We start from the raw sequence: 26,742 nt of genomic DNA, 5'->3' as shown, positions 1-26,742 counted from the left end.
CGCAGCATATGCTAAGATCGATTGGTTATCATCCAGGTTGGAGGAAGACTTCGCTATGATCGCTGACATACTTCTAGGAGTGAGGTGGGGTGATTTGGAGTTGTATCCCCAAAGCACTACAATTGGGCAGGATCCTTGAAGAGTCTACCTCATGGATCAATACCTTGCTACAAGGGCCCATAGTGTTGAGTAGCAGGATCGATCAATGACAATTGATGCAGCCAGATGCCAAAGTGACAGTTGTAGAGACTAGTAGTAGTCAGATGTTGGAGAGCAGAGTGCAAGGTTGGCAACAGTGCAGAGTCAACAATAGCATAGATTCTTCAGTGACAATGCAAATACTAGCAGCAATCAGAGACTCAGGTGATAGATGCATTATATTGATCATAGTTGATTCAGTATTTTGGATGCCTTTAATTGCAGATGTTGCAATTGCAACAACAACAGAGGAGAGGGAGTCACAGTGCAAATGCAATGTGGGTAGCAGTTCGGCAGGCTCAACAACAACACAAATACAACGTATATCAGAGTTGCGCAGTGGCTGGAGATGATGCAAAGACAAGGTGTTACTGCAGGATGTGCAGTAGCACTAGAACGCATTTGTCGCTAAGAGGGAGTGTTAGTTTTTGTAGCATCATAAGTGTTCTACTCTTGAAATTTTGTGGAGAGGCCAGAATACATGAGATCTCCAAAACCCAGCAATCGTTTTTGGAAATTCCGCCTAGAAATGACTTACTTGGATTATTAACCAGTTTTTAAATATTTTCTAAGTTTAAACCTAGGGAATATGGTTAATTAATCAGTATTAATTAAGTCAAGGCGAGAATCATCTATAAACTCACATGGATCGATCCAGACAGGATCCTAGCCATCGATTATGTTTTAATCTTGGTCGTTGGTGCTCCAACAAAGAATTATAAGAGGAGATCGATGTGGTGATCGAGGAAACACTTGAGAGGTTCGATTTCTGGGTAGATCGATTTCTAGAGTAGCAACAGTCACTTGCTGGAGAGAGAGCTAGAGATCAAAGCAGTGTGAGAGGGGTAGGGACAGTGATCCGAAGGAAACATTTCCAGATCTGGAGAGGCAGCAACAAGAGGGCCGAGTTATCCCAGAGAGGCAGTGCAGAGGCTTTGCACAGTAGCTTCAGTAGACAGATCGATTTGCTGGTGAGAAAAAATCGTTCTCAGTTCCAGAGGCCAGACAAAGGTTCTAGAAGGCTGGAGAGATGATTTCCTTTGCAACTGGAGGCAAAACAACTTCATTAGAGGCAACTTCAAGTCACACATGTGGGAGACATCGTAGAGGCAACGCAGAAGGGCTTATGCTGGGGTTTGGACAACCAGTTTTCTAAAGGCAAGTCGTGCCAAAGATTGCCTGTGGGAGAAGAGAAATTCTCTTCAGTGTTTTGCCCAGATTTTCTTGTTGTGGATTGTCAGTTTCAGGCATCCAGATTGTACTCAGATTTTCATTGTTGCATAATAATAAAACCTTCATCTGCTACACCGGTTTTCCCAATTTGGGTTTTAACAAGGATTTTTGTCCAAATATAATTGTGTTATTTTTATGTGTGTGCTAGCATTTCTTTCAGCATTTATTCTTCCACAGTTTTATTTGTGTAGGTTGCAGTGTGATTTATTCAGTGTTTGCCGTAGCAAACAACAAATAAATTGTTAAATAAAATTAACAATTAGGAGAATAATTTCCAGTTGCTGCAATAGGATTCCGGTTTTCGAAATTTTCACACTTGCCACACAACTTGCATGTCAAATACATTCTATCGACCCCCCCAAATTTGGTTATGGGATCAGGTTCACCATATTCCCACATAGGGTCCAATTTCCTCGACATTTTATTTGAAACTTTGAACTTGAATTTGAACCTAGGGCACAAAGAAAATTGAAACAAAAAAAAAATTTGCCCATTACATAAGAAGCAAACACAAATTGAATTGTTGATTTTAAATTTTAAATGCCTCTTCTCACTCACTTGAACACACTTGGATTCACTAAACAAGGGTTTGAATTTTTTATTCTTTAAAGTTGAAACATGTAAACAATCGTAACATTTTGAAGTTTTGATTCAATCTAGATTCTAAACAATGTTTTGATTCAAGTTTCTAAGCAAAAATAAGCTAAAAACAAACTAATAGAAAGATTTAAGAAGCCATTTGTGTAACAAAAACTGAAAGAGAAATTAAAATACATACCTAGCAGCAACAAATCAACACCTCGAATCTCTCACGTTGAGCAGTGGACAAATCTCCAAATCCACACCACAAAACTAGTAAATCTCCTCCTCTTGGGCAATGGCAAACACCTCCTCTCTCCACAGGGACAAATGGCAGAAAGAAGAGTGAAAAATGAGTGATTTTTTGGCCTTTTCCCTCACTTATCCGTGGCCTAGGTCGGCTTCGCGATTTTTCGATTGACTTCCAATTAAATCACGACTTTTTCATTTTCGAAAAAAATGCCAAAAAGTCTGCTGATAATATTGGCTAGCCCAAAAAATTGGACTTTGCCGATTTTATCGCGACTTTTTCCACACTGGTTTAAAGCCCTATTGGATTAGTCTGTATGCAAAGATAAAAAAATCTTGATATCTTGATCAAGCTCAATTTGTCTAAGGGTTATGAAAGATTGAATTGGGAGTATATGTAGGCTGTTTTGATGTTGTTTGGATTTAAAGATGTTTGGATCAAGTAGGTAGTGTGTTGTGCCTCATCAACCTTTTCCTCCATATTGGTTACTGGTTCTCCAACCACCTCCTTTCATATTAGTAGGGATATCCACCAAGGGGATCCCATATCTGCTTATCCTTTTGTTCTCATGGTTGAGGGTGTGGGAATATCATTAAACATTGCAAAGGAAAACGACACATTGAGAGGTATGTTGTATCCCCAAACATCACCATTATTTTCCCTCATCAATTTGTTTATAAGGCCATGTTTGTAAGGGTATCATAGGTAAGGGAAGTGAAGGCATTCAAAAGATACTTGGAAGTTTCTCTTGGCCTCTAAAGGACTTGTCAATGGTAAGAAGTTGAAGATCTTCTATTTTAATTTTTAACAATTGGATGGATGTCCAGCTAAAAGTTTGTGAGATATTCAATTTCCAAAGGAAGTCCTTGCTTCTAAATGTTTCAGGATTCCCTTGGTGTAGAACTCTGGATGGATTCTTTTGTGGGAAGAGGTTATAATTAGAGTCTAGAGTGAATAAAATCATTGGGTCTTTCAAGAATTACCCCTTGATGGCAGAGTTGTTTTTGTAGGGTTTGTCCTTCAAGTTTGAGCAATAGGTTATCGACAATAGATTCTCAAAGAGTCAGAAAAATTAGAAGAAAAAACTTCATTGTGGGGTTACCTTGGAAACGATGACATCATTTCATGCAAAGATACCAAGCGAGATCTCAAGGAGGTTTTGGTATCCATAAATGATCAAGTATGAACAAAGCTTTGGGTGGTAAGCTCATTTGGAGATAGTTGAAAGAATCAGATGCTTCATGGGCCACAATTTAGAGTGCCAAGTATGTGCCTAGGGTAGACAGTGGGGATGTCACATGTGGAGATTGCAATGCCAAAGGATCTTTTCTGTTGAACATTGCTAGTAAAGGGGCTCCTATGGTAAAGTCTTTTTGGTTTTGAAAGGTGAGAGATTGCCATTTGATCCTGTTTGGGAAGACTCGTGCGAGCAATAAGAAATTGTTTTGAAGTTGATTAATACAAGGAACAAGTAGGAAGATTTTCGGAGAAATTGTTAGAATTGTATTTCCCAATATTGATCTCAAAAAGGGTAAACAAATCATGAAGGATTATACTCTGGAGCATAGGATCTTTGAATAGTTGCATTGTCACAATTCTAGAATGTGACAAAATGCTGTTGTGGGAACGTTTGTGGAGTAGAGTAATTCCAATTTAGTAAGGTGTACATGGTGGATGTTGGGGCCTCTTCGAAATGGGGAATGCTTAGTAAAATAGGTCTATTGGTATCTCTTATAAGGAGACAAAATTAATTGAAGGGATGGAATATGGAATAGGATTTTGTGGATGGCTATGTGACCAAAGGTTGCAATTATTATGGTGGCACTGATTGTCTATAATACTAATCGGGAAAATCTGTAAAAGAAGACGTTTTTAAGGTTGCATCCAGTATATTTGAAATGATACTAAATTATTGTCCACAAATGAACAAAAATAGTTCAATGGGAGTGGAGCACATTAACAATAAATAATAGCAACACAAGTCCCCAGAGTGGGCATCTCCATCAAAAAGAGAAAAAAGAGGTACAGAAGTACCAAAGGAATTCCAAAGATGCCCAGTCAAGAGAACACTGTCCAGGGCTACATAAAATTGGAGGGGATAAAAAAGACAGATGTTGTTATAGCAAGGCATCCCAGAAGCTAAGAACATAATCCTCCTTGTCGTCAAAACCAAGATCTGCAGGGTGTAAAATCATCACCAAGTGCCTGCTGTAGAATGTTCTGTAAGGAATGGCCTGGATTGATGGGGTAATCATCAGTGGCATCAAAGCATTCTCACAGAAACCAAAGAGCATGCTTGCTGACCAGGCTGATTCATTTCTTTGCAATTGTTAGACTTCATTATTTAGCCCTAGGTTCTCACTGACTATTTTGGTAAGGATTTCAACAAATATGCTGATGAATTAGATGTCATTGTCAGTTTCCCAGACTGCTTCTTAACCTTGATTTGTTGTCTTATGATTAAAATGAATTTGCCGTTGTTGTCTGGCTGATGTATTTAAATCTCCTAATTTTGGTTAAGAAGATGTCCTCAAGGATAAGGGATGTCAAGCGTGAAAGTCCATATAGAAAGACATTGAAATTAACATCTCATTGCCTTCGTAATATAATGCTGAATTAAGTCATGAAAGAGGGGAACTAGCTGAGCAGCCAGCTAGAGCTAAAGTTAAGCAAAACCAATAAATGTAATTTGAGGCATGATTAGCACAAGGCAATCTGAAATAGTGAAGTCATCGTGGCTGAGGTAGTTGGACAAGCATTATACATTAATTGTGAACTTTAAGAATAGCCAAAATTTGTCCTGATCAATTTTGGTTGAATGATAAGGTAAATGGTTATCATATGGGTAAGGTAAGCATTATTGTGTGATGTTATGTCAGTTGGTTACAGTATTTCAATAGCTTATGATAATATGTTTTGATCAACATTTAGCCCCAGGGGTTAGCTCAATTGGTAGAGTCCACATCGTTAAAACATCTTTGCTATTGAGAGATCACGGGTTCAATTCTCTTGACACCCTCGGGGTCAGGCTCCATGGTTGAGTCGGCGGGAAGTGACCCCTTCAGGTGGATCTACCTGGTACCAATATTCCGTGGATGTAGCGATCACCGATCTCCGGGTCTGTGAACCATATAGGAAAAAATATTTTGATCAACATATGCATGTGACATACATGCTGTTCTTATGCCTTGAACTTTATTTTCATGTTTTTGGAATGGCAAATTTGAATGTTTGTCTCCAAGATTAATTGTAGAGTCTAGACTGTAGTGAATTGCAGTTATTATCAGATTTGTACATGATAGCGTTAATTGTTTATGCCATGAGTAATATTTTTATTCAAACTCCATGTGTTACTCTTGAAAAACTTTATCAAATTCCTAAAAGCTGGGACAAACTTTGTGAAAGTCTTAATTATTTTGTTACTTTATTCTTGGTTGTTTACTGGTAGATATCTTTCTTCTTCTGTCAATCTGATGGTGTTTAACTCTATTGTTCCCAGCAATTCAGACATTGCAATCAGGCAATTCAAAGGGACAGTTGAGGAAGGCAAGCAATCTATAAGGCAAAGAAAGGAGCAGTGGGTTGAACCAAAAGTTTTGTTGCTACTTTTTCGACATGGTGCAAATGGTCTTAATCTCTTGGAGGCTCACCATGTGATTTTGATTGAACCACTCCTAAATCCTGCTGCTGAAGCCCAGGCAATTAACCGAGTACACAGAATTGGCCAACAAAATGCAACTTTTGTTCATCGTTTCATTGTAGGTGTTGATTTTTTCTCCCCTTTCCACTCTATTCCTTGTCTCTTTTCGTTGTTTTAGCACCATTATGTATTTTTCCAGCATGTGACAATATTTTTGAATGCAGGCACTTATGTAAGCATGTGAACTGTATATGTTTCTCATTTTTATTGTTGTACTGTTCTTTTTAGTTGAGAGGTCATTTTCTCTCCATTGTCTTTTGTGTCAACTCATTTGCTTCTTTGAAGGGATAAACCATCAAATTTAAACGATATTATTCATTATTAGACTTTTCCTTTGCATTAGACTGAACCATTACAGATACCATGCGTAAACCATTTGTTATGTTTTATGTTCATCATCTGCATGGAGCGAGTTTAATAGCAATTTGCTTCACTATGTTTTCCCTTGAAAATATTGTGTCTATCTCTCCCTTTCAGTATGAGTGGTTTGAGACACTCTCTTGTGATATTGATCTGGGATCAATTGGAACTGACTTCGGGTCAATAAGAGTGACATAACTCACTCTCTTTTGGAACTGATTTGGGATCAATAAGAGTGGTATGACACACTTTCTTAATATGGAACTGACCTTGGGTCAGTAGAGAATGGTATGAGACATTCTCGATCAATTCTTCTTTTTCATGGTTCAGCAAAGCAGAGCAGAGTAGTGTAGGGCACTGTTGGCAGAGATAGTACAGTCTGGCAGATGGATCAGCAAATGGAGTTCTCCCTAGTTGAGAGGGAGTGTTAAAATTGGCAACTAGGGCCAAACTCCATGTGGGTCATCTTATTTGTGGCAGCTGATATTTTTCTTGGATCCCTCTCTTCGAGAGGTGTAGGATTGATCTAAAGATCATCCGATTCCAATAAGTATTCATGGAGTTATGAATTTATTTGTGTTATGGACAATTCATCAAGGTCGGCTAGCAACCAAATAACCCACAACTGTGCTCAACATTTTAGTGTAAAAGGAGATTACTTGAGAATCATTTCACACACACTTCTCTCTTGATTTCTCTCCACTTGTCTTGGGTTTTAGTGTGAGAGTATTCTAGGAGAAGAAGCCCTAAATGTTGGAGGAAAGAAGCCTAAGCATGGAGGCCATAACGAAGTCCTAGCACCCTGGCCTATGATAGCTCTATGCACAACCTAGAGGATGCAGTCATGAAGGGATGCCCTAATCCTCCACGCTATCCTAGCCGCAGTCAAGATGAAGATATGCACTGTCCTAAACATACCAAGGGTGCCCTAGTCACAGGCCTAATGTGGCTGAAAAAGTATCACTGTTTCAGGGATTGTTTCAGGGTGAAGGAGGGTCGAGTTCCCTTGCTGGAAGAGCCGCAACCGTAGACAGTTTTGAGAGCACTTTGGAGGGGTGCAGATCCATGGAAAGGCAGCTGCAACCCTACACAGTCTTGCTTTAGGATGTCGTGTAAATTATAGGCAGGCGGAAGGGTAGACAAGGGCTAGTGTAGCCCAGAATTGAAGCAACCACCCTCGGCCCCTCAAAGAAGGGCAACCGCATCTCTTGGGAGTGTTTTTGGGCACAAAAAGAAGGCTGGTTAAGGACTATTGTGTGCCCTAACCAGGCCTAGTGTGCTGCAACCAAACAAACCTCAACTGTGAGCTTGTACATACATATTTGGAGCAGAATGTGTATGGTGTGTTGGCAGCTAGATAAGTGGGACAACAAGTAATCATAGGAGCAGCAATGGATGACTAACAATGGGACAACAGTATGGCAAACATGGAATGTCTATGCCCTAACCAATCACAATATAAACAACAGTGAAAGCATACAATTGGGATAGTAGTGATGACATGGCACAAGTGATGGGACAACAGCAATACAATTGGGACAACAACTATGTCATGGCACAATTGGGATAGCAGTTGCGATGGGACAACAACAATATCCAATTGGGACAGCAATACGATAAGCAAGATGCATGGGCAGCATGATAGCAATGATGGCATGGTACAGAAATGTAACAATGGGATAGTAGCAAAGGCATGCTAACAATGAACCAATAGTGTGGTAAGCTAGGTGCAGCAAAGCATATGGGACAGTATGGCAAACATGGTGCAGCAATGGCACATGATGGTACATGATGCAGTACAACAATGGGTACAGTCATGATTGATGAAGCATGATGAGATGCAGTATAGTGATGATGGGTGCAACACGATGCAGCACAGTGAGGTGCAGCGTGATGACAAGGTGCAGCATGATGACAGGGTGCAACACTATGATGGGTGATGGAGTCACCTGGGAGAATCAGAGGAAGCAACATGTCTTCAACTAAGTTCAGCTACCTCATGTATCATCTTCTTAGAGATGATCTATGCTATTATTTAGATAAGTCAAAGTGTTGACTTCTGTTGTAAATGTACTATCTCTCCCTCTCTCTTTGTTGAACTATTGAAGAACATATAAGAAGAATTGATCAAGGGTTTCCCCACATTAGGGTTTGTCCTTGGGTAGCGCCACATCTTGTATCCTCTTGTCTTGGCTTGTCTTCTGCAATCTATGTCTATGTTCTATCTACAATTTACTTTAATACTGATGTGATTGCTAATTTGGAAAAGATATTGAGCTAATTGTAAAATTGAAATAAATTGCTCTAAGCGTAGAACATACCTAAAATTAAGAAGATTCCAATTGATGAATACCTAAGACCATGATCATCATTGTTGCACCATGACTGCTCCTTGAGATCAACACTGTGCCTTTACTGAGATCATCTCTGCACCTTCACCGAGATCATCATTGTTGCACCATGACTTACTCCTTGAGATCACCATTGTGCCTTTATTGAGATCATCTCTGCACCTTCATCAAGATCACCATCATAACAACTAGGTCCTTATTGAGATATGTATGTATATTGAGAGTATTCCTGTAGGATCACCTAGATCCTTATCATTACTGTTATACCGAGAGTGTATGATCTTCTTCAGAACAAGAATGTCGAGACTATGTATACTATTGTGGGATCATCATGATCCTTTTTCATCATAATTAGACTGAGAGTATATTACTAAGAGATCACTGAGATAGTGACTACGTTTTTTTATGTGTCATGACTGCGTTCAACATTTTGAGACTGTGATTATGAGGAGGTCGAGACACACTTATCACTGTAATTTGCTTGCACTGTAATGTCCCTTCCTAATTGTTTTCCCAAGGTGAGGAGAAACCAGTTTTGGAAATTTTGTTATTTTTGGCTTAATGCAATTTTGATGGAAGAACTTAGGAGAAAGGGGGTCGATGTGCCTTTTAGTGGATTGTGGGGGCCACTCACCCACCCAAAATACGCACCCCTTGGAGGCAGCTTGATTTTCCTAAGTGGGGGATCAAAATATTTGATGGGACCCACGTGGGCCCAAGGGAGCAAGAATAAATAGAAGGAAGTGAGCAGAATTTGGGGCCTTTTGATGATTTGAGAATTTCATTGTTGCTTTGGCTGTTTAGCTAAGCTACAAGTGTTGTTCAGCACAGGAGCTTCCCAAGGAGTGAAGCTCATCCCTCTCTTCAGTGGACTTTGAGTGCCACCCTAGGAGGGCTTTCTTTCCCATTGGAGACAGAGAGAAGATCACCCAGTAGTGGAGTACGTTGCCTTGGCCAGCAAGGACACAGTTTGGGAGCAGCTGGGGACGCAGTGGGAGAGACTGCGTGTTTGGTGGAGCAGGGGAGTCAGGGAATTCAGTTGGGAAGGTTGTTGGAGGTATTCACATTGAGTTGCCACGTAGGAGAGGAGAGATTACAGCAGGAAGGCCAGTCAAATACCCAGGTCGAGCTGCTGGTCAAAGGGCCTGTGTCATCCTCACTCAGGACTACGTAGTCACTAGTGGGGGTCACTTGGAAGGAGGCTTAATAGGAGGATTGGGGAGCTGGGTTGTGGGGAAATTGTTGGGAGTCCGATTTGGGGAGGTTTCCTAACTTTGTGGAAGCAAGTTACAGTAGTTCCAATTACAGGCAATGAGTTACAGTATTGGAGGAGGGCCAATCCCCAAGGGGTCGAATTTGGAGGGTCAAAACCAGAGCAAACCCTTTCTGGGTTTTTGACAAGGATCACAACCCTAAATTTACAGAATTTTCTGGGTAGTTTTGAGGGGCCAAGTCAGCCAACAGTGTAGAAAAATTGGGCCAATCCCCAAGGGGTCGAATTTGGCAGGTCAAAACCAGGGAAAACCCTTTCTGGGTTTTTTGAGAGGAGCACATCCCCAAAGTTGCAAAAATTTCTGGGTTGTTTTGAGGGGGTAAATCAGAGCTTGAAGTCAGCCAACAGTGTAGTTTTGAGGGGACAACACAATTTTCTAGGAGCAGCAAATTCACAGCAGTTGGGCACTTTGTATTGATCACTTGAGGCTTGTAGCTTGCCTTGTGCAAGCCTAGGTGCACCTCATCCAACTTTTATTGTACTCCAGTTTATTTATTAATGAAAAATGAGTTGATTTGGGTGTTGATGAGAAATTTTTGTTCATATGTTCCTTACTGAAATAAAATTTTATTGTGAATGTTATTACTTGCCTTTGTTATCACTGCAAATCTTCCATTAGGAATATTACAGTGGTATCAGAGCATGATCTTGGCCAGTTGTGGGGAGGCTAGCAAGATCATGGAGGAGTTGTTGAGGCAGAGCCAACAATTGGTGAGGCAAAACCAACAGATTCTAGAGGGGATGCAATGACTGATACATAACCAACACAGAAGCCAAGTACATACACGTGCATCCCAGCAGTACAACACCCACACGTATGGTCAGTCTGACCATCCTACCATGCCTCATTCCTTGGATGAACAGGAGAAGGAGAAGTATAGTTCAAGGGTTGGACCATCATGTAGAGGTGGGCAGTTAGAGGATGAGACCCGAAGGCGATTTTGCTGGTGGAGACCTGGTTTTAGACATTAGGAGACATATGAGGAGGCTGAACATGAGGTTGAGGGCACGCAGGGTTGTGAGGAGCACGTAGATGCACACATCGTGACATAGGAGCCACCCTTGTGGGAGTTTCCTTTGGTAGACCCGATTGACACATTGGTGGAGACAGTTGGGCACACACCCATAGGACCATCCATTGACGAGGTGCCAATAGGCATAGAGGTACCCAGAGTTGTGACAGAGTTCCTAGACGATAGCTACATCCAACAACATGGAGAGCACCATGAGAAGCGTGAGCTAGATGAGGATGTTATGCTTGAGGAGGTACCTGTGGTGGGGCAACTCGAGACTCTGGTTGAGCCCATGATGGAGGAGGATGGGAAGTCATATTTTGGGTCTGCCATCAACAAGGAGTAGATAGATGCGCAGGCAGCTAGCAGAGCTGTAGTACTTACATTCAGTAGCTTTCTTCAGGCTTACGTAGATGGGGCCTGCAGTATTGTTAGGTTACCTCTGCACATTGGAGGGAGAGTGCCTAAGTTACCTAGACAAATTTTATATGTTGTTCGATCCAGTGCGAGGAGGCAACATGAGTTCTGTAAGGAGAAACACTCGCATGATGGATTTTCTACGTACTCGGGGACTCTTGCATTTGATCCCTCTCATGGGGTTGGGTGGCAAGAGGTATTGAGTTGGTACCTGATAGGGCTAACTAGGTTTTTGGATACATCCATGGTCAAGGGCATAGTTCAACATGGGCCGTGGTTTGCCAGAGGGGCTCGAGGGTTGGATCATCGTTGGGATCCAGGTGGGACTCCCCATCACTCCATGGATTGGGTTAGTCATGGTGTTAGCAGGATGGTGGATCTGGTGATTGGATTCACCCCCATTTTCATATTCCCATTAGAGTTGTGGATAGCACCAGTGACAGGTTGGGCTGACAGGGGCATAGGCAAATTTCATGAGTTGTCATGGCATGTTGGGTGTACATGGGATTGTAGGATGATTAGCCTACTCTGGCAGGAGTTGGTAGGAGGAGGTGGCTTCAACCGACCACCAGACAGGGTATTGTATGGAGACGGTGCTCTCTCACTGGGATATTGGACACCAGAGCTACTGAGGATAGGCTCAGTAGTGTTATTCACGTTAGCATGTGAGGAGTTAGGTCGCTTAGGTCTATCTAGGAAGATGAGGAGATATAGCTCACATCGTGGAGTGCTTACTAGTAGAATGGTAGTAGAGATGGCGACCCTGACAGGATGCAAGATGATGCCTATGGACTCAGTCTTAGACCTTGATATCCAGGGGTGTATATGGGTATGTAGCGGTGCACAATAGTATGCAGAGGAGCATGGAGGTGCACAGTGGTGTGTAGGGTTGCATCGTGGTGTAGGAGGAGCGGTTCACATCTTAGTGCATTCCCTCATAGAGTGACGAACACATCGATACAGGAGGGGTACCAGTTGATCCGGGATGATGCAGCAACATGTAGCAGGGTCCGACAGTGCATAGAGATGTGTGATTGGGTGCAGTTGTATGCCAGGAGACATGAGGATACATGGTCATATGCAGTAGTGTGCGGGGTTGCACTGTGGATAGGGGGAGTGCTACTAGCAGGGATGTTCCTTGACGAGGATGTCAGGCATGTCATTGGGGTGGAGATACCCAAGTTGGGAGAGCGGATCGGTCATGGGATGGCCCGAGAGCATCCACACGGGTTCTTGATCATACCCATCGGAACCCATGCATCTTCCACTCATTGGCACCACAGGCAGTTGAGGGGAGGCTTGTTGTGTTTGATCCAAACCCATAGTGTGGATAGCAGGACTTGGGGGATTTTCTTGAGATGACGCTATGAGATTCAGTGCCTTAGGGGCACGATAGATATTCTACAGTGGAGGAGCAGGGTCGATGTGCGAGTTGACAGCCACATGTTGGGAGATGAGGTGATCTTTTGCAGGGGTGGCATACCACTCGTTGTTGAGCCTACACTTGGGGATTTGGTCATGGGGGATACATGTGCCACTCTTTCCACATGGCATGTTAGGATCCTGCATGAGTAGAGGACACCATGTATGATTGAGGCAACTTTCCAGTGGGTGTTCGGGCTCCAGACATTGTATTGGCACATTATCGAGAGGGTGGATGAAAGACTTAGGGGTGATGGTTGGCAGGAGCAGGATGGATCCACATACACTGAGTCGATTGCGAGTACTAGAAACCCATCTATTGGTTGCATTCAGGGGATAGCTATTTGGCACATATGGTTTCCAACATGTCATTTGGGTAGAGATACCCAGGTTGGGAGAGCGGATCGGTCATGGGACGACCCGAGAGCATCCACACGGGTTCTTGATCATACCCATCGGAACCCATGCATCTTCCACTCGTTGGCACCACAGGCAGTTGAGGGGAGGCTTGTTGTGTTCGATCCAAACCCATAGTGTGGATAGCAGGACTTGGGGGATTTTCTTGAGACGACGCTATGAGATTCAGTGCCTTAGGGGCACGATAGATATTCTACAGTGGAGGAGCAGGGTTGATGTGCGAGTTGACAGCCACATGTTGGGAGATGAGGTGATCTTTTGCAGGGGTGGCATATCGCTCATCACTGAGCCTACACCTGGGGATCTGGTCATGGGGGATACATGTGCCACTCTTTCCACAGGGCATGTTAGGATCCTGCATGAGCAGAGGACACCATGTATGATTGAGGCAACTTTCCAGTGGGTGTTCGGGCTCCAGACATTGTATTGGCACATTATCGAGAGGGTGGATGGAAGACTTAGTGGTGATGGTTGGTAGGAGCAGGATGGATCCACATACACTGAGTCGATTGCGAGTATCAGAAACCCATCTATTGGTTGCATTCAAGGGATAGCTATTTGGCACATGTGGTTTCCAACGGTCATCAGTACTATGCAGTGGCAGGCACAAGGAAGTTTAGCATGCATCAGATTAGTTCATGATATATGGAGCATATATATTGATTGCATGCGGGGACTAGAAACGAGGCACGAATGGATTCCAACAGCTATTAGAGCTATGTCACAGCAGGTCTGGCTATGGGATCTGGGGATTCAGTTGGTTGATAGATCACTTTGTCTCATGATGAGCGGAGTCATGGCAGAGAGTGATCTAGTTCAGTCTTGGGATGCCACATGGGAGAGTGAACAAATCTTGCAACACCCAGTTTTGCAGTTGCTTGGGGACAAGCAACATCCGGGAGGGGAGGACTGTAATGTCCCTTCCTAATTGTTTTCCCAAGGTGAGGAGAAACCATTTTTGGCAATTTTGTTATTTTTGGCTTAATGCAATTTTGATGGAAGAACTTAGGAGAAAGGGGGTCGATGTGCCTTTTAGTGGATTGTGGGGGCCACTCACCCACCCAAAATACGCACCCCTTGGAGGCAGCTCGATTTTCCTAAGTGGGGGATTGAAATATTTGATGGGACCCACGTGGGGCCCAAGGGAGCAAGAATAAATAGAAGGAAGTGAGCAGAATTTGGGGCCTTTTGATGATTTGAGAATTTCATTGTTGCTTTGGCTATTTAGCTAAGCTACAAGTGTTGTTCAGCACAAGAGCTTCCCAAGGAGTGAAGCTCATCCCTCTCTTCGGTGGACTTCGAGTGCCACCCTAGGAGGGCTTTCTTTCCCATTGGAGACAGAGAGAAGATCACCTAGCAGTGGAGTACATTGCCTTGGCCAGTAAGGATGCAGTTTGGGAGAGACTGCGTGTTTGGTGGAGCAGGGGAGTCAGGGAATTCAGTTGGGAAGGTTGTTGGAGGTATTCACATTGAGTTGCCACGTAGGAGATGTTATGCTCTTAACCTGCAAAATAATACCCAAATACAGTATATACGAAGAAAAGATACCCAGAACACAGAATAGCAATGATTTTATTATTCAGAGAGCAATGTTCACATGCCTCTTCGAGGGGGCAACCTCCAATAGAGCAGAGCTCGATTACAAAAACAAGACACAATGCTCCTCGCAGGGAGTCTCTATCCTTTATATATGACTCATACATGCAATACCACGGGCCAATACCGTGGGTTTTATTAATACCATCTATCTAATACTACGGCCCATTTGCAACTAACTGTGGTCCCGTCATTAATTGCGGGTTAACCACTTACAATTATTAATATGGGCTTTATTGACTCTTGACTATGACGTGATCCCATGACATAAATAAGGGGGTTAGGGTGGGACCCTAACATGCCCTCCCCCTTAAGACTAGCCTTGTCCTCAAGGCTGAAGCTGCGGAAACTGCTGAAGAATAGTGGCTGGTTCCCAAGTTGCATCTTCCGGAGAGGTGTCTTTCCATTTGACGACGACTTCCTTAATCATGCGGCCGCGCAGGTGCTTGTCTCGTGTATCTAGAACCTGTTCGGGTTGAAGCCAGATTGACCCTTCTTCGTCCAATTCAGGTAGACTGGTTTGGACTCGGCAATTGTTCCCAATCACTTTCTTGAGGCACGATACATGGAAAACTGGATGGATTTTTGCCGTAGGTGGCAAAGCCAACTTGTAAGCCACTTCTCCAATGCGCTGAAGTACTTGGAATGGTCCGTAGAATTTTGGAGAGAGCTTTTGACAACCCTTGTCTTTGAGTGATGTTTGCTTATATGGTTGCAGCCTCAAAAAGACCTGATCCCCTTCTTGAAATTGGCGCTCTGAGCGATGTTGGTCGGCTTGTTGCTTCATACGGTTTTGAGCTTGATGAAGATTCTCTCTAAGATGGGCGAGCATGGTTGCGCGGTGTTGTAGGAGTTGATCCACTGCTTGTACTTTGGAGCACCCCTTGAGATAAGAAGTAGGGGAAGGCGGAAGTTGACCATAGACTGCTTCATAGGGAGTCATTTTGGTGGTGGCATGATAGTTGGTGTTATACCACCATTCAGCCAGAGGTAACCATTGTACCCAAAGGTGTTGCTTTTCTGAAGTGAAACACCTAAGGTAGGTTTCTAGACATTTGTTGACGGCTTCGGTTTGACCATCTGTTTGCGGATGATATGAAGTACTGAGTTTGAGTTGAGTGCCTTGTATTCTGAAGAGTTCCTGCCAAAAATTACTGATGAAGATCGGGTCGCGGTCGGACACAATAGAAGTGGGCATGCCATGCAATTTGAAGATCTGATCCATGAAAGATTGAGCAACCAAAGTTGGTGTAAACGGGTGGGGTAGGGCGCAGAAATGAGCATACTTCGACAGTCGGTCCACAACCACCATGATGACTGACTTTTTCCCTGACTTTGGAAGACCTGTAATGAAATCCATAGAAACCTCCATCCAAATTGATGCCGGAATGGGCAATGGTTGTAATGAGCCTGGTGTGTTGACGGTTTCCCCTTTGTGGCGTTGGCAGACATCACATTCTGCTACGAAAGTAAGGATGTCCTGTTTCATGCCTGTCCAAAAAAATGATCCTCTGGTGCGAGCATACGTCTTCTGAAAGCCGGAATGTCCTGCAATGGGAGATGAGTGCAATTCTGCCAAAATGCGACTTTTGAGGGTGGATGTTGGTGATATTACAACTCTGTCCTTGTAGCGAAGAATATTATTCTGCCACGAGTAGCCCTTGCTGGAATTAGGATCGACCTGCAATTGAGAAATGAGTTGGGAGAGCCCGGGGTGTGAAAGCCATTCCCTGCGAGCCTCTTCAATCCAATCTGGAATGGGGAGGGAAATTGCGAGCAGAGTACTTTCCTCCTCAAATTGGCGAGATAATGCATCTGCTACACTGTTGTCTTTCCTTTTCTTGTAAATGATCTCATAATCATATCCCAGCATTTTGGCTAACCATTTATTTTGTTGTGGGGAGGATAGGCGTTGCTCCAAAAAATATTTAAGACTGTGATGATCTGTGCGGATTTGGAAACGTCGCCCCAATAAGTATGGTCGCCAGGTCTCGACTGCATGTAAGATGGCCATCATTTCCTTCTCGTAGGTAGATTGGCCCAGATTCCTCCCACTTAGTTGTTGGCTGGTGAAGGCCAATGGTCGCCCTTCCTGCATTAAGACCGCTCCAATACCTGTTCCCGAAGCATCACATTCAATGACAAATGATTTGGTGAAGTCCGGTAGTGCTAAGACGGGAGTGGAACACATGGCGGTTTTGAGAGCGGTAAATGCCTGTTGTGCTTCCTCGTTCCAGAAGAAGGAATTTTTCTTTAGGAGTTGCGTTAGGGGCTTCGCTATGCGGCCATAGTTGCGGACAAATTTACGATAATAGCCTGTGAGACCCAAAAATCCTCTCAAGCTTTTCAAGGTCTTAGGTTGAGGCCATTCTTGCATTGCCTGGATCTTTTTGGGGTCCACCTTGACACCTTCACGCCCCACAATGTGGCCCAAATACTCAACTTCTTCCATGCCAAACGCACACTTAGACATCTTGACAAATAATTTATGCGTGCGGAGCAGTTGCAAGAGTAGATCTACATGCTGAAGATGTGCCGCCCAAGTGCCACTATAGATGAGGATGTCATCGAAGAAGAGAAGGACAAATTTTCTGAGATATGGTTTGAGGAGGTGATTCATAAGGCTCTGAAAAGTATAGGGGGCATTACAGAGACCAAATGGCATGACCAGGAACTCATAATGGCCTTCATGAGTTCTGAAAGCTGTCTTGGGAATGTCGACTTCCTTCATGCGAATTTGGTGATAGCCTGAGCGAAGATCCAACTTAGTGAAGAATTGAGCCCCATTGAGTTTGTCCAACAAATCGTCAACCACCGGGATGGGAAATTTATCTTTGACTGTCAACTTATTGAGGGCTCTGAGTCTTGACACATCCGCCACTCCCCATCTTTCTTGAGGACCATGACCACTGGGGATGAATAAGGACTAATGCTGGGACGAATGACACCTGCTTCCAACAATTCCTTGATGATTTTTTCTATTTCATTCTTTTGGGTGAACGGATATCTGTATGGCCGCACATTTGGGGGTTGGGCGCCTGGAACCAAGGTGATGCTATGATCATGTTCCCCTCGCGAGGGTGGAAGCTCATGAGGCTTGTCAAAGACCGTCCTATGGTTATTTAAAATCTGTTGCATCTCAGGATGAATTGGCAGAGACAGGGTTTCGACTACCTGGATGGCATTAAATTGAGCGACCACTCCATGATGGCCCTTTTTTAACAATTTTTCCATCCTATGCGAGCTGATGATTGAGGGGGCTCCCGCCTGGAGTCCACGGAGGGTATGTGTGGAGTTGTTCTGCTTAAAACTCATATATAACTCCTGGAAATCCATTGTGATTGGCCCAAGAGTGCGGAGCCATTCAGCGCCTAGGACAATGTCGCAACCCCCCATGTGTATGGCAAACATGTGGGTTTTCAACTGATAATCCCCCATTTGAAGTTTGACATTTTCACAGCGGCCTTCACATTTCATTGTGCCCCCATCTGCAATTTGGACTTGGAAGTTAGAGACTGCCTGTACAAAACAATGCACTGCTTCTGCGATTTTTTGATGGATGAAATTATGGGTACTTCCACTATCAATCAAGACTACTACTGGGCGATGTTTAAGAAAACCCCTGATTTTGAGAGTTTGAGGGGAAGAAATTCCTGCCAACGCATTTAGCGAAATAATTGGTTCGTCAGATATAATCTCCTTTTGGTTGTCTTCTTCGATCGCCTCTGGTTCCTCAAGTGGTGGATCTTCCTCGGTGGAGCTGTAGTCAGTGGCATCTATTTGAAAAAACTTGGGCTCCTTGCATTTATGACCCGGGGAATATTTTTCATCACAGTAGTAACATAGTCCTTGCTTCCTTCTTTCGGCCATTTCCGCAGGTGACACCTTTTGAATCTTAAGTGTCTGAGTCGTGTTGGGAGCCTGTGGGGGACGACCTTTAGCGGGGAAATTGGGGCGGCTGTATTGGGCTGCTAATGCACGTTCCACCTTACGAGCTACCTGGCAAGCCTCTGTCCACGTGGGAGGGTGGTGGAGTAGAACTTGAGCTTTGATGGCTTCTTTAAGACCGCTGATAAAACATTCCGTGTAGAACTCATCTGTGAGACCCTTAGTGCGGAAGGCTAAGGCTTCAAAAGCGGTAATATATTCATCCACTGTACCCGTCTGTCGGAGCTTAGTGAGACGCCCCAAAAAAGAGTCTTCCTGTTCAAAGCGATTTCGAAGAGCTTTGGTAAATTGGTCCCAAGTCTGAAAAGGTCCATTGCAACGCTGATGCCATTCCCCCCATTGCCATCGTTCATTGTCCAAGTACATGGTCCCCACCATAAGCTTAGTCCAATCATCTAGGATATGATTCAATTTGAAATACTGCTCCATTTGTGCTAGCCATGCGGACGTGTGAGAACCGTCAAATTTATGCATATCCAACTTGGGAGGTCGCTGACTGGGTGGTGGATGGGTGTGCCAGACGTGATGAGAGTGGCTCGACTCACCCTCATGGTATTCATGGCCATTATATGCCTCCTCGTGGGCTGGTTCCTTGCCCTTCGAGAGTGCTTCCAGTACCTGGAGACTTAGTCCGCTAATCTCACGTTGGAGGGAGCTCATATTTGCTTCAAGTTTGTCCAGCCTTTCATTGGCCATCGCTTGAGCTCTAGTTTCTACCATACACCAACTTGATGAAAAATTTGGGACCGCCTAAAATTTTTTTTACTAATAAATTGAATGGTACCACCTTGCTCAGCTCACCGTCCTGATGCTGATGGGCTAGATCACCAATAAGCGCCTCGGAAGATCTCAGACTTTTTTTTTTTGGAAAACTCCTAACGGAGTTTTACTCCTTGATCAATACTGCAGTCGCCAAATCCTCAAAATGTCAATGCTGCCAAAAGTCCTGCGAAAAGTAGACCCTGGTATAGGAACCCTTCACAACAACTCCGATCTGGTGGATCTGAGAGATCTGAATGGTGGAACAACTGCTGCTGCGGATCTGATGGAGTTGCGGGACTGATGTCTGTTGCTGCGGCACGTCTTTGCACACGCGGATCTGGAATAGATGATGTGTGATCCCCCGATAGAAAAGGGAACTATGGTCTAGAGGAGTGTCAGGTGCTACAGATCGCAATATACATAAGGGTCTGACAGTAGTACTCGGCCCAATGTTTCAGGGCTCTAACTAAGGAGGATCGACCGTACCCTTAGCCGTACAACCCGACTACCCTATCGTACGGGCGAGTAATCTCTCCGAGTGCTGTTCTCGGTGTACTGTAGCCACAAGACGGCCGAAGGTTTATCTATGGCGAGGTTTCAAGGGAGCCTGGGGGGCTTCCTATATACCCAGAGGGTACGTGGAAGACAGTCCGTGCGCGGTTCTGTCTAATGCGCTACTACTCGAAGGGGTACCCACAGGGGTTACAAGGGAGTCCAACAGACGTGACCACCTCTTGTATTTCCTGCGTGCATGCCTCCCCAAATCCGCAGGTTTATGCGCTTAACGACAGATCCCGTGGTTTAAAGACGCCGGAACACGTCTCTAGCCAAAAAAAAATTTGCTAAAAATTGGAGATCCCACCGAGCCCTGGAAAGTGCTCTGATACCACTTGTTATGCTCTTAACCTGCAAAATAATACCCAAATACAGAATATGCGAAGAAAAGATACCCAGAACACAGAATAGCAATGATTTTATTATTCAGAGAGCAATGTTCACATGCCTCTTCGAGGGGGCAACCTCCAATAGAGCAGAGCTCGATTACAAAAACAAGACACAATGCTCCTCGCAGGGAGTCTCTATCCTTTATATATGACTCATACATGCAATACCACGGGCCAATACCGTGGGTTTTATTAATACCATCTATCTAATACTACGGCCCATTTGCAACTAACTGTGGTCCCGTCATTAATTGCGGGTTAACCACTTACAATTATTAATATGGGCTTTATTGACTCTTGACTATGACGTGATCCCATGACATAAATAAGGGGGTTAGGGTGGGACCCTAACAAGAGAGGAGAGATTACAGCAGGAAGGCCAGTCAAATACCCAGGTCGAGCTATTGGTCAAAGGGCTTGTGTCATCCTCACTCAGGACTGCGTAGTCACTAGTGGGGGTCACTTGGAAGGAGGCTTAACAAGAGGATTGGGGAGCTGGGTTGTGGGGAAATTGTTGGGAGTCTGATTTGGGGAGGTTTCCTGACTTTGTGGCAGCAAGTTACAGCAGTTCCAGTTACAGGCAGTGAGTTACAGTATTGGAGGAGGGCCAATCCCCAAGGGGTCGAATTTGGAGGGTCAAAACCAGAGCAAACCTTTTATGGGTTTTTGACAAGGATCACAACCCTAAATTTACATAATTTTCTGGGCAGTTTTGAGGGGCCAAGTCAGCCAGCAGTGTAGAAAAATTGGGACAATCCCTAAGGGGACGAATTTGGCAGGTCAAAACTAGGGAAAACCCTTTCTAGGTTTTTCTAGGTTTTGTGAGAGGAGCACATCCCCAAATTTGCAGAAATTTTTGGGTTGTTTTGAGGGGCTAAATCAGAGCTTGAAGTCAACCAACAGTGTAGTTTTAACTTTTGAGGGGATAGTGCAGTTTTCTGGGAGAAGAAATTCACAGTAGCTGGGCACTTTGTATTGATCACTTGAGGCTTGTAGCTTGCCTTGTGCAAGCCCAGGTGCACCTCATCCAACTTTTATTGTACTCCAGTTTATTTATTAATGAAAAATGAGCTGATTTGGGTGTTGATGAGAAATTTTTGTTCATATGTTCCTTACTAAAATAATTTTTCTGTGAATGTTATTACTTGCCTTTGTTATCACTGCAAATCTTCCATTAGGAATATTACATGCACCGAGACACTATACTCATCACTGAGATCCTGTACCTTACTGTTCCATTCGAAATTTCAGAGCTTCCTACACCCATACAAAATTACAGAGAGTCCGAGTTTTCTGTCTTTCTGTGGTGACCCTAGTGGGGTATTTATAGTTGTTTGTCCTCCATAATTAGCCGACGTGTCAGTGTGAAGTGTTGTGTCTCCTTTTGTAGGCCGACATGATTTCTTTTACATCATTTTGCTTATTGCCTTCTTCAAGAGGATTGTGCTTGTCTTGGAGGGTTGATCTAGACACTAGGTTGACTCAAATACATTACATATATGCTCAAGGAGAGCTCTTTAACATTTTCTTTGACTCTTTGACTTTCCTATAGCTCTTCAACATGTGTTGGACATATGTAATGAGCAAGAAACTCATTTTATAATTTACAAAAATAATATTTCTTTTCTTTTACAAGTACAAAGATAAAAATTACATTTATGAATACTAAACCTAGTTACACTTTCTTCAACAAACTGCAATCAAACTTCAGCCCTAACCAGAAAGTCAACATTGGTCAAAACAACATTAAATTATCCTCAAAAAAGCTCGGTCTACCCCAGTCAAACTTTGCCTCCAACAACGGTCAAATTCAGGCCAAATCAGTGATAGAATCAACAGTCAAACTTGGTCAACCTGTAATTTTGATTTGCGTCAAAATGCACAGAATGCCTCAGTTTCTATGCCAAACGATGTGGGTTGCTGAGACAGAAATAACCCTAGAAAATCGAAGTCAAATGATGCCTGGAAGGTCACGGTCAACGCTAGTCAAACTGCAGAATTTCCTATGATTTTCGGCCTTGTAATTCAGTTTGAAATTTCGCCCTCTTGATCCACACGTGTGAGAGAGAAGAGTGTCCAATGTAGTACGAACCAATGAGATAAGGAGAGAGAATGTGTGAGTGATGAAGATGCCAAATGTGGTGAAAGATCACTTGTATTTATACAATTCATTGAGGGTGAAGTGACACATCCATTGCGCTTTCTAAGCCTAGATGATGATGTGGCCGACCTTGACAATTTGCACATGTGTGGACATAAATTCAAAATCACATTTCTGCTTGTCTAAATGAGATGATCTTTATATCAATTTCGGTATTCTAAAAAAGAGGATTTTAATGCAATCATTATCTCCATCAAATGAGTTGTCCTAAGGTGGAATTTGGCCCTAGTTGCCAATTTTAACAACTTTCAACCCTCAGTCATCGTATAGAAGTCATCTGAATTGTAGTATGTCAATAGTAGCAACTAATATATAGCACGACGAACAACAAATTACATTTGAGTCTGAAGTTCAACACAAGGACTCATGGATGAATTGCAGTCGTCTTACAAACTTCACCTCAGCTGTTGTTCTGTACGACCAAAATTGTTTAGCTGTCGAGCGGTAATAGAAAAATAAAATTTCAACACATTCTGGAAAATTCCACAAGGAAGCATTGAACGAAACAGATGTTCCATTCACTTACCATAGGCACCACTTACCTGTCACTTCAATTGCGATCCCCATTGTACCTGTCTTTATCGCCTGAAAAGCATCATTGCATTCATACAACTCATAGCCAACGTTGTTGAAAACAAGTTCCCGAAGGGTCGCAACCAATAAAGGCAACGATTTATGTTTTACAATAAAAACCCATTGTTGGAATTAGAAAAATCATTAATCCTTGGTGACTTTTAATATATTAAAGGTATAAAAAGAAGCACCGGGAGTAAGGTTAAAGTTTTATTAAAACTTTAATGAAAGGTTTAAGACCCAACCTTATTAAAACTATATTCACGAATTATTGAAAAGGGATAACACTTTATTTCAAGTTAAATAAAGTTAAATTAAAAGGGATTTTGAAGTTAAATGGAAGGAAATTAAATATATATTAAGGTATGTTGCTATATATATATAAGGGAGAAATTAAGAACAAAAAAAAGGTAAGGACATTTTACTAAGTGAGAAACAATATATATATAAAGGAAGTATTATGTTAATAAAAGATAAAAAAATAAGAAATTATTAAAGAAGTTATAAAGGTGCTCAAGTCCAAATAAAAAAGGAACCTTTTATCAAAGTCAATCATTCAAGAAAAAGGAAAAATGGAGTCTAATTCGAAGATGAACAAAGAAACTATGGATTCCATACATAACTCTACATTTTGGACCAGAAGTCCATTTTGTAAAACAAAAGATCAGTAATTATTGATTTTTAAAAATCACACAATACCTTGTCCAAAATGTTGAAGATCGTTTATTTTGCAAGAATGTCAAGGTAATACCCTTAAAAGATTAAAAGAAGAGATCACAAAACTTCAACAAAAAAACGAAGCATCAAAAAAGAAATATAAAGATATCACAGATCGGTATTATGAAAAACCAACAAAAAGTAACAAAGTAATTTTGCACTTACGGACCATAATAAAAAATTACTTGAACAAATCAAATGTCCAAGGTTAAGAAGCAAAAATTAAAGCAAAAAAAGGAAAGTTCTAAGAAGAAATTCAACGACAATCTATCAAGAAAGGGAGAAGAAAATTTGCGTCTAAAAACCTTTAATCGAAGATTATTATAACAAATCAAAAGTAAAAAGATGAAGAGAAGGATACTAAGGACAAAGTCAACGATTCAAAAAATGACAAACTTTTACATCTATGGAATCATAACGAAAACCTCCTTACACAAATAAAGAAGCTTAAAAGTGACAAGAAGTCACCAAATGACAAGTTAGAACTTCAAGAAGTATTAAGTCTACAGTCGTAAAAGTCCAAGTTGGAGATAAAGGAACAAATACCGATCCAGTCAATATCACAACTCAAGAGGATGAGAAACCAATAGAAGTTAAAACATATTTAGAAGTTACAGTTCAAACAATACAATTTCCAAGAGATCATTCAATAGTAAACTCAACAACAACAATACCTGAAGTAAATCAGGAAACTTACACACACATGATAAGGGGAAGTCCAACCATAAGAATTCCTTATCATCATCCAAATCACAAGAGCAGACAACTAAGTCAGTCTACGTATTTGAACCATTTAGAAAGGAAACAACAAATTTATGTTCCAAGGAACATTGAAGTTTGCAGGACCCACTCCTATGATAACAATTCATTACAAAATTGCAACGATCGAAAGATTCCACAAAAGATTAATCTGGGATGGTCAGATCCATTCTCAGTCCGACAATTTTGTTTATCACTCAGAGGATCATATCATCTTATATCAACGAAGATGAAAGTTTTGAGACATGAAGATATTTGAAATAGGAAAAGAGATCAAGCCCTTTCATCAGTAAGCTTTGAAGACAACTTTTTGAAGAGGGGCAATGTTATGAATATAATTCATATAAAAATAATAAATATAAATACAATAATAATAATAAATAATAATTAATTAATTAATAGTTAGTTAGTTAGTTAGTAATGAAGAGACATGTCTTAGAGACATGATCATTCATGAAAGGGCACCTGCCTAGGGTATATAAGCAGGCCCTCATTCTCATTTGTAATCATCTCATATCACATCAATTATTTTATATAATATTCAATATACATTACTTGTCTTACAATGGATGTCTTTGTCTTCGAAGTATTCTGAAGATTACTCTGCTGCGTATACGAACTTTGTTCGTTACAACTTCTCCAGTAACATCGACCCCAACAACGTCGACTTCTTTGACTTGCAATTTTTGGCCCCCATCAATCACTGTGATTTCGCATGTGTGGTGGTCTTTAGCGCAAATTTGAGTCCTCCTTTACTTTGCTTGATTTGATTTCTTCTCCTTAAGATTTCAGCTTCTAAAGTAAATTCTCTTGATACCCAAACTCGTCTTTAGTTAGGAGGTTTTCAATTTGATCTTGTTGCAGCAAGATGATGCCCTAGCTTCTCGCACGTGTGAGAGATATAACCCTAAAACAGATCCAAAACTTCGATTTCTCTCTTCTTCTCTTCATTAGGTGTTGAGGCTTCTTTCTTGTCTTCTTATCTTCCTTGATCGAACTTGCTGCTACTTGATTGGATGCTCTATTAAAATGAGGTCAAGCTCACTTATATCTAGTCTCTCTGGCAGGTGGAATAGCCCTTTCATGAGGTCGACTTGTCACCTTGTAGGTTGACTTGCTCTTTCTTGAAGGTCAGCTTGTAGCTACTTGTTTGATGAGGTCTTGAAGGGTCTTTGACACATTTTTATGACTTACAATAATTTTCTTGACACGATACAATATGCCCAAAAGGGTTTTCCATACATGACAATGACTTAATTGACTTCATGACTCTATGATAAACCTAGAAGCACTCAATGGGTGCTTGACCTATAAATAAACTTACCTTGAGCATGAAACCCATGCATCAAGAATGACAACAATAAATTTCTCTTTTCTTTAATATCAAATGCATAAAGTCATGATTACATATTATGAAGACCGAACCTAGTTACATATTTCAGCACTTGGATCCCGTATAGGGAGGCCAAGCCCAAAGTGAAACCACCTGCCAATCCTATATAAGATCCAATGTGTCTCCTCACCTTCAGATACAATAATTCATTAGTGCAGTTGAGTGAATAAGCTTGTTAATCAAAGGCAGAAATGGACACTTCATAGTGGGTTTCCCTTCTAGATTTGGGGCTTTGAGCATGTAATGGTGTTACCTCCCTTGGTAGGAGTAGTTAATAAATCACCCTATTAGGTGTTCCCAACCCCTAAAGGGAAGGACATGTCCAAGGTACATCCTTCAAGTTGTAGGTGCCATGTGGATAATGATGAGGTGGATTGGGACACAGGGATCTCAAGGCCAAATGACATGGGCTCAAGGGTGGTAATGATGAGGGATGTCCACATATTTGGGTGTATGAATGTAGGAGGGAGAAATCGTGGTACATGAGTTACCTCGACCTTTGTTTTTCCACCCTTCTTCATTTGTCTTTTGCCTTTTATTGATTTTTCTTTTATTTTATTGCCCGGGGGTCTAGGAGATAAGAGCATGATGTGTATGATATAGCAGTGATTACCCCCTTAAGGTGGGGAAGTTCATTTCCCACCAAGGGTTGGGACGTACATGGGTTCCTTAGTGA

The 26,742-nt window shown here is 42.2% G+C and overlaps 1 protein-coding gene across 6 annotated transcripts in view; it reads left to right on the top strand.

Moving 5' to 3' along the window:
* Positions 1 to 26,742, top strand: part of LOC149157990 (uncharacterized) — a 459,039-nt gene that overhangs the window by 397,635 nt on the left and 34,662 nt on the right. For all 6 annotated transcript variants that reach the window (XM_089436071.1, XM_089436075.1, XM_089436074.1 and 3 more), the window contains exon 20: positions 5,760 to 6,018. In XM_089436071.1, coding sequence (XP_089292197.1) covers positions 5,760 to 6,018 — 259 coding nt within the window. The remainder of the gene's footprint in view (positions 1 to 5,759; positions 6,019 to 26,742) is intronic.

Source organism: Pinus tabuliformis, chromosome 5_2, assembly GCF_031772625.1.
Source record: "Pinus tabuliformis cultivar Carrire ecotype Pingquan chromosome 5_2, CPIR1, whole genome shotgun sequence".
Classification (NCBI taxonomy): domain Eukaryota; kingdom Viridiplantae; phylum Streptophyta; class Pinopsida; order Pinales; family Pinaceae; genus Pinus; species Pinus tabuliformis.
This window is presented reverse-complemented; position numbering and strand designations above follow the sequence as displayed.